This window comes from Plectropomus leopardus, chromosome 14, assembly GCF_026936395.1.
Source record: "Plectropomus leopardus strain MGB_pleo_1.0 chromosome 14, ASM2693639v1, whole genome shotgun sequence".
In the NCBI taxonomy this organism is placed as follows: domain Eukaryota; kingdom Metazoa; phylum Chordata; class Actinopteri; order Perciformes; family Serranidae; genus Plectropomus; species Plectropomus leopardus.
Window position 1 is genome coordinate 35,047,313 of NC_142189.1, and position 16,575 is coordinate 35,063,887.

At 41.4% G+C, this 16,575-nt stretch overlaps 2 protein-coding genes across 2 annotated transcripts in view; one reads left to right on the forward strand and one right to left on the reverse strand.

The window, feature by feature from the left end:
• The window catches only part of LOC148187576 (neurexin-3a-like), a 31,746-nt gene extending 26,514 nt beyond the window's left edge, over positions 1-5,232 (reverse strand). The window contains exon 1 of the mRNA XM_088087963.1: positions 4,912-5,232. The gene's annotated coding sequence lies outside the window, so the exon portion shown is untranslated. The remainder of the gene's footprint in view (positions 1-4,911) is intronic.
• Positions 5,233-13,875: 8,643 nt separating this feature from the next.
• Positions 13,876-15,517, forward strand: LOC148187577 (uncharacterized). The gene is made up of 2 exons (XM_088087964.1): positions 13,876-14,168; positions 14,674-15,517. The coding sequence occupies exons 1-2, from the start codon at positions 13,876-13,878 to the stop codon at positions 15,515-15,517; spliced, it is 1,137 nt and encodes a 378-aa protein (XP_087944090.1).
• Positions 15,518-16,575: the final 1,058 nt, after the last annotated feature.

Consider the following 16,575-nt stretch of genomic DNA (forward strand, 5'->3'; position numbering starts at 1 on the left):
TGCACACCTTATCAACCATTTATTAAATGAGAGATATCAGTCAATGTGTCCAGCCCTGACACCATAAAGGTTCCTCCTCAACCATAGCCCCAACATTGTGCCACACAAAACCAGATTGGTATTATGTATTAGAAATGTCTTGTTAACTTTATAAATCTGTTTATTATATATACTGACCCTCCCCTTATCTGTAGATACATAAAATTGCAACACAGTTCAATATGTTATAAATGGTCAAAAGAGGCTGATACTCTCCTTAACGTTTTTTAATACATTTTCCATTTTACAACTCTGCTATTACAACTATTCAATAGTACCAACTCTGTATTTTTTTTGAGCATCAAAACTCAAAAAAGCTCAGCTACACCACTAAACTGAGGAATATAAACACTGCAATGGTGTTTACAAATGCAGACATGTTCAGGCATCATCCTGTGTGTGTGTGTGTGTGTATGTGTGTGTGTGCGTGTGTGCGCGCGCGTGCGGGCGCGCCTGTTTTGATGCAGTGTAGGGAGCGTCAGGGGTTAAAAGGCTAAACGGCATGGATCATTGTTCTCGGTGAAAGGCTCCTTTGACGAACCCCACAGGGACAAGTCCACATACACACACAGACAAAAGGCAGCAGCACTCTGGATCCTATTAACAACCACACGGCCAGGGACGGAGGGTGTGTGTGTGTGTGTGTGTGTGTGTGTGTGTGTAAATGCAAATAAAAGCAGCTCATCAGTAGGCCCATAGCATTTAAATGGATGCCACTTGCCAGTAATTTTACAGCAGGTGCCCTGTTCACACACTTATCACACAAAAACACACACGCACTGTCACTGTCCGGATGCAGTGACAAAATGTCCTCCACAGCTTGCACAGCAGATGATATCTCAACGGACAGGCAGTCATTTTTCTGATTTGCTCGAATCACTCAGTGTGAGGCCTCCAACACTGACGTTGCCATTTCCATCTCATCTACATTCAAAGGGGTGCCATTTTCTTTTGCTGATCTCAGTTGCTGCAGTGGTACACTCCAAAACCATTTGACCAGGACATGCAAGCTGACAGTGGAGGGGAGGAGGAGAGACAGGAAGAGGAAAGATGAGCGGGAATGGAGGGAGATGTTCCACCTCATTCACTCCCACTCATGCATCTCATGAAACATGCCGACACTACTCTTCCATTCCTCTCTTCATCACACAAACACACAACTTTAAGTCAGCTACAAAGCTTTCTAGATAGAGCAGCAGCTAGCCACCATCTTAGGCTGGCATCTGTCTGTGAAGCTCATTTCATCTTAAGGACAAAGGGCTGGCTGATAGGAAGAACATTTCCTTTCATGGTGTATTTTACACCATCACATGTTATGTGTCATCATATTGCAATCCCCCGAAAAGAACTCTTTATACCATGCTAAATTTTAAAAGATATGATAGCATTTATCAGGGACTGGTTAGTCAGTAAACAATTTAAAAAAGCCTTTGTGCAAAAATCATAATATATAGGCTATAGTAACAGAGCAATCCGTAGGTTTGTTTTCAGAATGCTTATAAACATTTATAAATCACTTCTCATTTTTATTTACCTTTATTTTGTGCTCATTTAAAAAAGACAAAATAATAAACAGTCTATTAAAAGGTAGTCAAATGTAGAAATGTGAAGATGAGTTCAAATGAGAGTCGGAGGATGTGTGTGTGCGTGTGTGTAGGTGGGTGGGTGTTGGGGGTTTATTTTGGCGTTGGTTTGACGGCGGGTGCAGCATGGGCACTATGTTGTTATCCAGCTACTCTTCAGGCAGGACACGCCTTCTCTGAGCTCTGAGCTTCTGCTGCAGCACCCTTCACGGCATTACATCACCCAACTAGAGAGCACCCCACAAAACACACACACACACACACACACACACACACACACACACACACACACAACGCTTGCACCATACCAACATCTGCATACACACCTACCTGTGCCAAAGTAATACACATCATACACAGATTTTCAGCATATACAGGATAAAATGCAAACCATGCACTAACCTGACTGTACACACATGCCCAAATGACTGCAGACACACATAAAATTACACATGCATGGCAACAACCAAAGCCTGGATATACAGCTCTCCATCAGCGTGCGCTACATACACTCCTCCAGCAAACACACCCACAAATACCTCACCTCTTCCCCACCAGCAATTTATATAACATCACACTGTCTCTCTCACTCTTGCAAATCCTTTTTTTCCTCTTTACAACTGATTTATTTTTGTTTGTTTGTTTTAAATGATCTTTCTATTTCAAAATACTCTGATTAGTCCATGAGCAGAAAAAAACAATGTGAGATACGACATACCTCTGCATTATTAGGCCTGAATAAATCTGACATCATTGCAATAAAAAGGGGAAATCATTTTCTGTTTTGTTTTTTTTCATTTATATTTGAACACCTAATTTAAAAGGAGGTCTATAATGTAGGCACAACGGATATTTCCGATACGGAGTATAGAATATTTGTGGGCCAGTAATGTCACATACTATTGCATCTTAAAAAAAATAGGAAACGAAAAGGCGGGGGTAGGGATTGGCATAAAAACGACGAAATAAAAGAAAGAGCATTCTCTAAAATCCTGCGCAATATTTGACTGTACCCGCCCAGAGGGATTAGTGTTACCTTGAGAGCCCTTGGCTTTTTGCGCCTGATTTGTCAGTGCAGTTAATCGGCTGCCAACCAGAAAAAAAAAAAAAAACAGGAGAGCCAAATTGCCCAAAACAGCCTCCATCCTGCCCCGAACAACCCCCACCCAGCCCTCAAAACAGGGCGGAAAGAAACCGAGAAGGAAAATGAAATGGAGAGTGGGGGTTTCATATTTTGCAGAAAATACGCACCGTCCGTGACAGCGACGTTTCACTCTAACAGACATTTCCACCGACGGGCAGTTGTCAATAGTGACCTAGTGACCACACATTTACATTACACACATTTACATCATATAAGACACACACACACACACAGTGTGTTTTCGAAAAGGACTAATTGTTGGCTTTGTGGAAACAGAATACAGAAATTGTTTCCTGTGCTCTGGTGTTGTAAATGATTGTGTGAGCGGGTAACGCGCAGGTGATGCCGCACCTTTGGGCCCTACGCAGGAAAAGAGACGCATTCTCTGAGCGGGTTACGCCCATCCTAAAGCCCGTTTTGATAAAAACCTGATTAGGAATTCCCTCTGCATAAATGCCCAAGAATCATCTAATCCCATTAACTCTTAAAATCCAACACATCGAAGTGTGTGCTACAGCTACACAACGAATTAAAAATAGAATTGTCATTGTGTCGCCTTTGTGAATCCGCAGCAGTTTAAACTCTGATCCATCAGTTCCTCTGACTGCTGATCATTTTTTCTCAGGTGAATAGATATTAGAGGAAAAGGCGTGAGGCAGACGGAGACTGAGGCCTGGCTGCTTATTCAGAGGCAGCTAGTGAATTTCTGCGGCGCAGAGGCCTTTTATTTTCCTGCAATGGAAACGGCCAGATTGGCTGTAGAAATGGGACACACTCTGCATCCGTCGCAGTTTAAATAAAACGTGTGCAAAAAAGCAGAGCTCATTTAAATTAAAAGTCCCTTCTGTAAATGGATTGGAAGCTGGTACAGATAACAGGCCCAGACTATGACTTTTTAAATGTGGATTGTTGAAGAAAAAAAAGATGTCAGCTCAAATTGCAGCATGAAGTGCCAAATAATGGCAGTATGTGACAGCCGTCCTCCTGCTGTCGCTCCCGACGCCATTTGATTCAATGGGGAAACGAAATATTCCACATCATCATAATCATATTTTGTCAGGAAAATATTTTGGACCTCCACAAAATCATTTCTACATTAGCTTTTAAAAATTGTCAACGAATTTCTTCAATTTATTTCGATATTTCAGAGGTATTTTAATATGAGACAAACATTTTTAAATGATACCTTTTCAGACCTCAGTTCTGCAGGTTTATGGCTTTTCTGAAACGCAAAAAAAAAAAAAAAAAAACACAGCTCCAACCGTTTGATTTATTTTGTAAATGTTTGAACAACCAGCAGCTGGATTTCCGAATCCAGAGGAAAAGGCATAATGGAGGAATGTGATGGTTATTCCAATGAAGGAAGTGTGCGTGCAGCCCGCTGCTGCGTGCCGCCCATCTCCGTTAACACAGAAGGTCATGTATCAAACTGCATGTCATTCTGTTTCAATTCCATCGAAATATGCATGTATATTTAAAGAGTGTTTGCTGTGCGCAGAGGGCTGTGCGCTGCGTGTCACCGTGCATTTGTTTGACATTTTAACATGAAGCTGAAGACGAGAACAATGCGCGGACACTGGACACCTGGCGTTCATGCTATTTATTATTCATCAGCCCAAAAACAAGGTAAAGCAAATCTATTTAAGCCGCAGTTTACGTTTTTTTTCATAGTTGATGCTCTTTCTACTTGATACTCAAGCGTGTTTTCAACGCTGCACGGTCGATTTGCGAGATGCAATAAAAATAAAATTGATAATTTATATTGTTAATATCGCCTCGGGGGAGCGGAGAGAAGAGGCGAGGACATGTAATTCTACACCCGCCTGTTACAGTGCCTCTGCTCCACCGGGGGAATTAAGGGGCCAACATCGCAGAAATTCCAGTTACGACTCTCCCAGACGCCGCTGGATCTTCAGAGGACCCACACCTGCTCCGGCTCGATCCGGTGCGCGTAAACTGCGAATAAAAAGTCCTGCAAAAGTGGCGAGTTCCGCGATCTGTGTGCGCCAGGATTGGAACCTGCAGTCTTGTCTGCCTCATATTTCCTCTGGCACCTGCCTCTATTTGACTTCATTAAATTCAGGAGGCTTTTCTGCGCGGCAAGGCAACATGAACAGGTTGGAGTAAAAAGATGACGGCACTGACCTTAGTTAAACACTCCACCAAGCGTATCCAACTGCTAAAATCCAGCTGTAAACTCCACTGAGGCGTAGTTTTTAAAATCCAGGATCCTGCTGAAAGCAGCAGTGTTTCCGCTGCTGACAGTGCTGGTGCGGAGCGGTGGGGCGGGGAGCACCAGGCGGTACCCGGCTGGGTTTATCGCTCCTCACAGGTGCGTCGACCAGGGTGCATCATACGCACAAAGCCGCTGTTTGCTTGGTGCGACTTGCAGCGGCTGCAGGCAAGGGGCGCACCACGCACACACACGCGCACACACGCGCCAATTTGGTCCGCCCTCAACACAGTACACGCCATTTAAAGGCGCACGTAGGTTCGTAAGCAGGCCCGACGCACACGCACCTACGTATGCAGGCCTGTATGTAAGTAACAGTGCACTGTAGGCTCTGTAAATAAAAGAGTGAGTTCCCATGAATTGCACACATGCATTCATGGGAACTCACTCTTTTTTAGTCACTGTTTGTGATGTTTCCGAATATGACCCTGACCCCGTGATGTACAGATGGCCTATGTAATATATTTTTCTGTCAATACTAGGGTTCAATTTGACATGAGATGATGTTGGCCAAAGAGGAATCTCGAGAGGACAAGTTATAGTGAAAAAAGAGATGAAAAGTAGAATGACTCCATGTCTGGAAATCCAGCTAGTCTCCTGTGTTTAACTCTCATGAAGTCTGATTTAGGTCATTTATCATATTAAAATTACAAAAAAGCTCTTTTTTATAAAGACAGCATGAACTCAAATTTTTTGATGATTCCTTACAAAGTACAAGGTTGATTTGTTATGTGTTGCAAATGGTTAACATGAGGTTTTCCTTGTAAAAAAAAATGCTTATTGCTGAGTTGACTGCATAAAAGAGAAGAGAATATCTTCATTGTCATTGTACAGGTAAATACAACAGATATAGTTGCACTGCCTGAGCAGGGTTCATATAGAATAAAATGAAATAAAATAATAATAGCTAAGTTCTATTTCACATGCATACACACAGACCAGTACAAACACACATACACAGTGCCTATGCATACATCACTGCTTGCAAGCACTTGCATAGGAGCATAGGAGCATTAAAGTGAAAATTACTGCACATAGAGGAATAAAAGTGCTTCTAATTGGAGGATGATGAATGTCAATCCCTGGATTCCTAAAGTCGTTATGTTTAAATTATCAGAATTTTTCAAACTGTTCTGATAACATACATCTTTGTTTGTCTGCTGCGATCCTTAGGAAAAATTTCAGCAATGTATGGGTTGTTTTCAGTCTCCCCTCTTAACGTCCTTAGGTCAGATTCATAAGGGCATCCAACACTTCAGTGCAAGTCCTCTGACCTAAACAACAAAATGGAACAAAAGGTTACTCATTGTAAAATGATCCATACGAGTGTATTCTGATCTGATGAACAGAAAATAATTTATTGTCTCCTGTTGCAGAAATTTGTCTTTAGTTTGCACAGAGCCCTAAAGTACTGAAAGGTGATTTTTTTTAAATTTATTTATTATCTTGTATGCACAAGATAAAGAATTTCACCTTCTGGGACTTTAGGGCCTCTGTTGTTTTGCATGTGCATAATCTGTTATTACAAAGTGTTTGTTAAAACACACATAAAATACTACTCAGCAGCTCCCATCAGCAGAACAACCTTTCTTATCAGAGTACTATTGACCTCCCAGACTGCACACAAGCCAGATTAATACCTCTCTCTGTGCGCATATCGTCATTCATTCATTAATTAATTTCATTATTTATGTTATGAAGTTATTTAGTTATTTAAAAAATGTATCGATGGCGGTGTAGTGGTCAGCACTGTCATCTAGGGTGTCCCCAAGGAGGAGGGCTCCAACATAAGGTGGGAGGGGTCTCTTGAATTTCCATGTTCTTTCCTTGTCAACGGGGCTTTTCTGTTTCCCACAGTCCCAAAACATGCAGATTATTTGGTGACTCTAAATTGGCTGCAGGTGTGAATGTGAGCGTGAACAGTTGTCTGTCTCTGTGTGCCAGCAGTCTTGTAATGTAACAAAGTAATTATACTTTTGCTTAAAGTATTTTGCTTAAAGCGAGTTTTTATTTTTCTGTCAACTTTCACAGTCCTCCATAGTACTCCATGGTAGGGGAAATGTAGTACTATGGAGTAGTAGTACTCCATAGTAGTGATGTGTCCTTCCATATCGAGGCTTCAAAGCATGTGTCGAGTAATTCATGAAGATTTCTGTGAAGCGTGTATCGAGGCTTGTATCGATGACGTATGTGGTGATGTTCGAAGCCTCGGGAGCCGGCTGTACCACGTGACTGATTCAGGAAATGGTTCGCGGGTTTGGCGTGCGATTCGAAATATAAGGGGTAATGAAACGCAACGGACCCCCACTGTCCCCTCACATTTTGTTGACTCCAGACTTTATTGTGCGTTTGTTTGCAATATATTTGAGCTTATTAATGAGTAGGCTATATTATTGGTTTATTGGCATTATCATTTAAGCACAATTCAATTTATAGCTTCACGCACCAAAGCCATGGTGTCATTATAATCACTCTGCCTGTTTTACATTTATTGTCCACTTGATGGCACAGTAGAGCAAATGAAGCATCATGAAGCTTCGGCCCATGAGTGAACCAACTGGATAGAGAGCTTCAATCCTTCATGACACTTCATCCTGCCATCACTCCTCCATAGTACTACATTTCCCTTAAACATTTCAGTTACTTATTACAAAATGGGGAAGAAAGGGAAAAGGGAAGGAAGGAAGAGGGGACAGATGAATGAAGAAGTGAGAGGAAGAGAAAAACTGAATTTTGTTCTTTAATTCCTTTAAGTTGTGAAAAATAACAGGTTTTCTTCGAGCACAATGTATGCTCTATTTTGAGTATGGTGTATGTTAAAATGAAATAAACAACATAATTTTCAAAATCTGACTGCTTGCTTTTTCATTACCAGCATTTACTTGTACTTTTACTTTCAATAGGCTACAAGTACATTTACTATCATAAAATTACTTTTGATATTTATGTTCAGTAAATATCAGATACTGATTTTAAACATTTGTAAACATTCCTCTGCATGTCTTTCAAAGAATAATTTATAGTTCAAGCAAAATCACTTTGCATTTATTTTCATGTACCTAATGATGGCAGGACTATCATACGGTTTGTAGACATGCACCAAAAACGAACTATGCAGAACTCATGTGTTTTCTTTACTGCTTTCCCACCAAAATTAACGTGTGTAAACATGGGTAAACCCGCTACATACTGCATTCCCACTGTTAACAGTAGACAGCAGCAGGAAAAGGTCAGATATTAGCAGACATTGCAGGATGCCATGGCCAAAGAAGAACAAGGGCTGGTGTTTCAGGAGGAAAGTTGAATACTTTCTTATTTAAAGATGAAACAGTTGCGTTAGTGTAATTTGTATGTGATTTTTTTGTTTTGTTTTTTAAAATAAGACATATGATGTGAAAAGCAGGTATTTTCATATTACCTAATGTAGCCCCCACCCAAAAAAGTTTGGACACTCCTGACCTAGAGGTTTCTCTCTTAACCAGAACAGCAAAAGACAGCAAAGAAATCTCAAAGTTTCTGGCTGACAATATCTGGAAACATGAGGTGAACAGTAGTTTGAGAAGGAATCAGATTACCTTGTTGTGATATTCCCCGCCTCTCTTCAGACCTAAGAAAGGACTTCAGACCCTGATTGGCCCAGAGGGAAAATGCACCAAGCTGCTGTCAGTTCTTCCTCAGGAGCCAGTCCCTCAACCCTGCACACACGAGATCATCATGATTCTTATCAACATGGGGGAATTATGACATGTGACTAAAAGGAATTGGAGAGTTGGAAATGACAGCAAGAGCAAAAGCATGAGAATGTACACAACCCACAGTGCAACTTGACAACAGTCTGGTCAGAGATTTAGGAGTATTTAGCTAGTAGTGGCTTTGAAATGGAGATGAAACGAAAAATCCCTCTTTAATTATTTTCAATCACATTCTGGACATATTCTTAACAACTGATGCAAAAAAATATTAACACAAAACAATCCTCTAATCTTTTAGAAGTACAGTCATGTTTTCTTCTTGTGAAACAACCAACCAATATCAGTTAGTTATATCATGACATCCACCCATCAATCAGTGTGCCACAAGGAGTGAACATTCATTGATTAGCAAGTTAGCAACATCATGCAGTGTCAGTGTGTCTTTGTTTCCCCAAAATACAGTGGCTACTGTACTGTACTCTGGCTAAAACTAAATTCACTATGAGTAAAGTAGTATAGATAGATAGTAGTATAGACAGATAGATGTTAAATATTGGTCAGAATGAAAACTGATAGATATACCAAATGTCCACAATTAACAACAATTAACATTGTATGGATGTTACCATTATGTTTTGCAGATGTTGGGTTTTGTTCTGCATGCCTTATGATTAGGGGTGACTGTGGCTCAGGGGTATAGTGGGTCGTACACTATTTGGAAGATCAGCAGTTCTATCCCTGGCTCCCCCAGAGCAAGAAACTGAACACCAAATTGCTCCTGTGGGTTGTTTCATCAATGTGTGAGTGTGTATGATTGGTTACTGAATAGCAGGTGGCAACGTATAGTGGCCTTGGCCATCAGTGTGTGAATGTGTGTGTGAATGGGTGATGTGACATGAAGTGCAAAAGCACTTTCAGTGGCCAATAGATTAGAAAAGCATTATACAAGTGCAGTCCATTAAATGTTGTTTTTTATGAAGATATGAAATTTGCACTGAAATAGACACTGGATTTTGGATAATAACCAACATAACGTAAAACCAATTAAATGTCAGCATCATCTACTGTCAATAATCATCATCTGTCATAAGTGTTCGCAACATATTCTCATCCAAAGTCGTCACATGTTGCCGCTTTGCTGTGGACTTCTGCGTCTACATATTATGACATATTATGTTTTAGGTATCCTTCTGTGTCTACTATTTACATTATGGCTGTTACTGTGATGTCAACAAATGCACATGGTGGGATGACAAAGCACGTGATTATGTTTAACCAACCAGCACATGGCAACAAACATCCTTAGGCGATGTGAGGGTCTAAGGGCAGAGGGATGTCGTATGCTGTAAAGCCCTCTGAGGCAAACTATGTTTTGTGATAATGGGCTTTTAAAAATAAAATTGACTTGACTTAACTTGACTTGACATCAACAAATGCACATACTGGCACTGATGGTTAAGATTCAGGGAAGGAGGCACATGTTGAGGTGTAGAAAAAAAATCATCACATTCAGACAGGAAGCCAACACCAGACCCCCGAATGAAAGTGTGGGATTTGTGGGGCTAATTCACACTCCTTTATATTCATTACCATCAGCATTTCAACATGACGCTGTCCTACTGTATTTCATGAGCATGTGACAGGCTCTGTCTCAAGTGATTCTGCCCATGTACATATTAAGTGGACACAGCAAGTGTCATCTGACCACGTTCTCAGCTGATGCCATCCAGCAGTGTTTAATATGCATGGGAAAGGTGGCTTTTGGCATCGTACACTTACTCCAAAAGCACTGTCAAAGCCACGCTATTTTACGAGTTTGTAATGAGAATGGGCTGGTATTCTCAGTCAAATTAACACTGGCATTAGACGGTGTCCTGATGTTGAATTTTGTTCACCAGACATCCCAACCTAAATTCAACCAAATATCAACATCTAATGACGGTGGCTGGCTGGAACATTATGAGCAAGGCACTTTATAGTGGACTGCCTCAGTGACTACCATTCCATGGAGTATACCATGGACCTCATCCTCGATAGCTCCCTCCAGAGACACAAAAGGCTTTTTACAATTTTTTTTTTCACATGTGCAGTTTGTGGGTTAAAGATTAAGATATGTTTAGACAACCAAGAAAACAGTTATAAGTTTAGAAAAGATCATGACCAACCAACCATTTTCTGTAACTGTTAATCCTCATGCAGGTGGCGGTGTGGCTGGAGCCAAACACAGCTGACACTGAGCGATAGGCAGGCACACCCTGGATAGGCCACATCATGGCCATTGTTACCAGAAATTGTTGCTGACAGTAGAAGACAGGGTGCAGACAGTGGTCTCTGGTGTTAAAATCAGATCGTTCAGAAATCAGAAAGTTACTGTGATAACTGACTCGGGAAGGAAAGCACATGTCGCTTATTGTATTGTTGAAAGCAATAAGGAAACAAGGTGACATATTGTTAAGTATTCTTCACATTTCAAATGTATTTGACAGGGGTTACCACGTGTCCTTTTTTCTTTACAATTTTAAGGTTCCTTCTATTTCTGTTTTTTTTCCCCCAGCTTTCAGCTTCTTTTAGCTCATTGTGGACTATACTGGTAGCACCTGCCTGTGTTTTCTTTGGTTTGTTTGTTTTTATTGGTGAATAAAAACAAACATGAAGGTAAACTGAAAGAAAAGACTGGATTCCAGGATTCCAGTAGTAGAGATTTGAAAATATCAGAAAGGGAATGTGTGTGTGTGTGTGTGTGTGTGTGTGTGTGTGTGTTTGTGTGTGTGTGCATGCGCTCATGTGTGCGTGTGTGCCCAGAGGGGGGTGCTGACAAAATTTGAATTGTTTATACATATGCAGAATTTGGTTTTCATGTCTTTGTTTTTTTTTTTATATTTTTACTTCCCTTAAAGAGGGGGGGGGGTTAGGCCTGGCCAACCCTAACGCCTATCCACCCCCACCACACGGCTAGTGTGCATATATATACACTCACCGGCCACTTTATTAGGCACACCTGTCCAACTGCTCGTGAACGCAAATTTCTAATCAGCCAATCACATGGCAGCAACTCAATGCATTTAGGCATGTAGACATGGTCAAGACGATCTGCTGCAGTTCAAACCGAGCATCAGAATGGGGAAGAAAGGTGATTTAAGTGACTTTGAATGTGGCATGGTTGTTGGTGCCAGACGGGCTGGTCTGAGTATTTCAGAAACTGCTGATCTACTGGGATTTTCACGCACAACCATCTCTAGGGTTTACAGAGAATGGTCCGAAAAAGAGAAAATATCCAGTGAGCGGCAGTTCTGTGGGCGAAAATGCCTTGTTGATGCCAGAGGTCAGAGGAGAATGGCCAGACTGGTTCGAGCTGATAGAAAGGCAACAGTAACTCAAATAACCACTCATTATAACCGAGGTATGCAGAAGAGCATCTCTGAATGCACAGCACGTCGAACCTTGAGGCAGATGGGCTACAGCAGCAGAAGACCACACCGGATGCCACTCCTGCCAGCTAAGAACAGGAAACTGAGGCTATAATTCGCACAGGCTCACCAAAATTGGACAATAGAAGATTAGAAAAATGTTGCCTGGTCTGATGAGTCTCGATTTCTGCTGCGACATTCAGATGGTAGCAGGGGCAGATCTAGAAAAATATTTATGGGGTGGCAAGAGGGGGGCAGGCATTTTTGAGGGGTGGCAACATATGACAGATGTGTATATACTGAATTTAATAGTTTGATGAGAAATAGTATGTACACACTTCATACGGGCATGGGCTGACATTTACAAACTCATACAGACAAACTTAATCTCATTTGAAGTTTAATGTGAAACAGTTCATATAGTACAGCACTTATTAGGAGATAGAAGTATGGTAACACTACTGTAGGTGGGGCATTATCGCAGGAAAGGCATTAAAGGAAGCAAACAGTTTTTGACTGTGTCAGAGTGGCAGTGTTGCAGGCAGCATTTGTACAAGAAGAAACTATTCAGAGAAAAACTTAACCATGAAGATCTACGGACTGAGCTGTCCTAAGGTGAGCATTAATACACTGTGTGGAAATAAATGTGTCCCAGCACTCAAACAAGGTACTGGACATCACTTTTATTCTTTACTGAGAACACACATCCTCTCCATTTCTCCCTCTGTAGCTTGAACATTTTTTTTGTGTTTAGTGATTATCTTGATGTTGTATTTACTTCACTGACAGTTTTCCAATGTATATACAAAAGAAGAGACATTAAAAAACAACAAAAACAACACTGCTTCCTGTTCAGCAGGATTTACACCATTTACACCAGTGTCACATTTTAAACTTTTTTTCCTCACACTAGGTTTCATTAAAGGTGATATCAGATTTTCACAGTTGCCAAAACAAAGAAATAAATACAGAAAAAAAAGAAAAAAGTTGAGTTCATCATTTTAACACCTTTGAAAAGGCTCACCAGTGAGCATAGCATGAAGTTGGCATGCCTATATCAGCTGAATGCGGTGATTTCCATGTTGCTCAGCAAAACGCTTCACAAATTTATCTAGATCTAATGCTTTTGTGCGTTTTGATTCAATGCTGAGTACAGCCAAACTCGATAGTCTCTTTTCTGTCATAGTAGACCGCAAATAAGTCTTTATGAGCCGGAGAGATGAAAAACTTCGCTCACATGATGCACTGCTCACAGGTAAAACAACCACTATTTTACACAATCTGAACAACTCATAAAAAACATCCTGAAAAGGAAGGAAGATGAGTGGACGTCCGGGGTGGAGAGTCAGATGCAGAGTAAATGGAAAGAGTAAGTATTTGTTCATTCAAACTCTTTAAGACGAACCAATGAGAGGGGAGGGGGTGGGGTTAAGGATGAGCCTATGAGAACAGTGGGGAGGTGTTTGGAGATGTTGAGAAGCGGTTAAAAAAGGGGTTTCTGTTCATTCTTTCATTTTACTTTGTACTCAGCATGGATCCGCAAATACTGGAATCGGTTCGAATGGACGACACGGTTTCTAGACCGTTGGATGAAGATGAGGACCAGCCTGCCAATTGGTCCTCGTCGTTGCTCAGTCATACGCCTGTAACGGTCTATCAAGACGTTACTGAGGTACCGGGCGCTCCAAAGAAGAAGAAGCGGTGTCTGATGTATCTGTGCCGTACCCAGATGCCTCCGTCAGGAGCTCTGCATGAAGAATGATCTTTACGACCACGGATGTCTGGATCCTGGGGTTATGTGTTCAAGTACGAGGTGGGCGAGTTGTGTTTGTACCAGTTGGGTGACGGGGAAAGTCTGAGTCCTTCAACCAACATGACGGTGTTGACCGTCGAGGATTGGGCGGTGATGAAGACGATGTTAAGGATGGCGATTTCTACGAACAACAAAGATGTGAGTGTGGAGAAGCGTGATGAAGAGGATGCGTCTGATAAAGAGAACGTGGATGTTGATGCGCCGGGTATGTCTGATAAAGAGAACGAGGATGTCGATGAGATGATGTCTGAGACAGGGTATGGTTCAGAGGAAGAGGAGGAGGAGGAGGAGGAGGAGGAGGAGGAAAAGGGGGAGGAAGAGGATGATGAAGATTTTTCAACGCGGGAGATGGGAAAGAGACTGCGTAGCGAGAGTGAGAGTGCCGGTGAGACTCCTGTTTGGGTAAAGCGTCCGAGGATGGGCATTCAGTTTAACGATAACGAACTGTCTAAGACGAAAATCATCTTGGGGTCATTGTGGCAATCCAAAACCACACTCTCGGGCAAATGGATGACTCATGCCAGTGTGCGTTCAGACAATCCTGAAGGGAGGAGATCGGCCGACATTTTTGTTTTGGAGAGATTTAATCCCGACTGCGGACTATTTCGCACCGTTTTAGTCATACCTGCAACAGAATGGCTCGACAGGATGCTGGAGATAAAGGAGAGGATTTCAACCCTTTTTCAGAGTTGTCGCATTTGGAAAGAAGCGGTGGTGGTGAGAAAATCTCTAAAGTTTTGAGCCCTTTATTTTCTCTGAGAGAAAAAGACTCACACGAAACTCATACTTCCGAACCACGCCTTCCACTTTCAAGCCACACCCTCCTTCTGGTTTTATAAAGAACGCGGTCATTGCCGAGGCAGTGTTTGAGATGGACAGCACTGGACAGAAGCACTCCCTCCGTCCTCGCGCGCTCTTCCGTTCTTCTTCTTTTTCCGAATTTACTTACCTCGGCTCAATGGACTCTAAGAGCATAAGTCTACAGACTTCTGACGAGGTCGGGAAGGACGATCAGACTTCTGACGAGGTCGGGAAGGACGAGCGGACTTCTGTGGAAGTTGGGGAGGACGAGCACATGATGCCTGAGACGCCCCCGTGTTCGGAGAAGGAGGAAGAGGAAGAGGAGGAGGAGGAGGAGGACAAAATTGAGGAGGACAAAAACAATGAGGACGCTGTTGATGGATGGATGGCTGATTGGGTCGTTGATACCATCAGATCTGCCGTTTATCATTTGCTCAACCTGACTATTCGCAAGTACCGCATCGATCAGTGCTATGGGTGTATGATCAATCATCCTAGCCAGAGACAGCACGAATGCTTGGAGGTGTTGGAGGACGATTTTTTTCTGGAACACTATCACCATTTAAAGAAAAGACTCATCACCCCTCGCTTTATTCCTTCCATTCAACGTTTGCTGATGAACCAACAAGTCCACATGACTGATTTCAGAGTCCAGGCCGTGGCAGAGACTCTCCTGCATGAGTTGAGATCGGTCAAGAAGATCTACGCCACTTTCTCTGATATGTACGAAAATCTGACTAAAGAGGATCCAGCGAAAATCAATCAACTGCAGATCATCGGTGACTGTTTTTCCGGAGCTTGTTAAACCTAAATGAACTTTTGGAAACTTTAGGATTTTGGAAAACAAAAAAAAAAAAACCCTTAAAAAAAAAATAATAATAATAATTTAATCATGTAATCAGTTTGTAACTTGATTTCTAGAGTTTGTAACTTTTTTAAAATTTAAAAAAAAAAAAAAAGTTTTTTAATCATGTAATTGAGTGTTTTTTTAATCATGTAACCGAATGTTTTTTAATCATGTAATCCATTTGTAACTTCATTTCTAGAGTTTGTAACTTTGTTTTATTTTAAAAAAAAAAAGTTTTTTAATCATGTAACCGAGTGGTTTTTTTTCAATCACGTAACCGAGTGTTTTTTCAATCATGTAACCGGGTGTTTTTTCAATCATGTAACCTAATGTTTTTAAAATCATGTAATCCGTTTGTCACTCGCGGAGGTATTCGTAACGATTAAAAATAAAATACGTAAGTAAAACGTGTCTGTTTTATGTATTTTTTTAAAGGTTTAAAAGTTAGCTCACACAGAGCATTAGAGCAGATGGTGTTTGAATGTTTTAGAAGACAGGATGGCTGAGGAAGAGGTGATGAAAAAATTGTATTACGACCCAGTTCACCTGGGTAGTTTTGGAGGGGTAGAACGACTTCGTAAGGGTGTAGAAGATGAAAGGGGTGAAAAAGTCAGTGTCGAGGATGTTAAAGATTTTTTATCAGAGCAGGACGCTTATACCCTGCATAAACCAGCCCGAGTACATTTCAAGAGAAACAGAGTCTTTGTAACAAAACCGTTAAAACAATTTCAAGCTGACCTGTGCGACATGCAATCCTTGGCTGAACATAATGACGGATTCAATTATTTATTGACCGTTATAGACGTATTTTCAAAAAAAGCCTATGCGCGCGTCTTGAAGAAGAAGACGGCTGCTAAGTGGTTAAAGCTTTCGAATCTGTGTTACTAGAGAGTCAAATACCTGAAAAGCTACAGACAGACGCTGGCAAAGAATTTTTCAACAAGAGTTTTGAGGCTCTGATGCGGAAATACGGTATCGTACATTTTAAGGCAATGAGCGACTTAAAGGCCTCGGTG

Coding starts and splice junctions, on each gene's coding strand:
- LOC148187577 (XM_088087964.1), top strand. CDS start 13,876: ATGTCTGGATCCTGGGGTTATGTGTTCAAGTACGAGGTGGGCGAGTTG. Junction 14,169..14,673: donor GAGATGATGTCTGAGACAGG/GTATGGTTCAGA, acceptor TTTCTCTGAGAG/AAAAAGACTCACACGAAACT.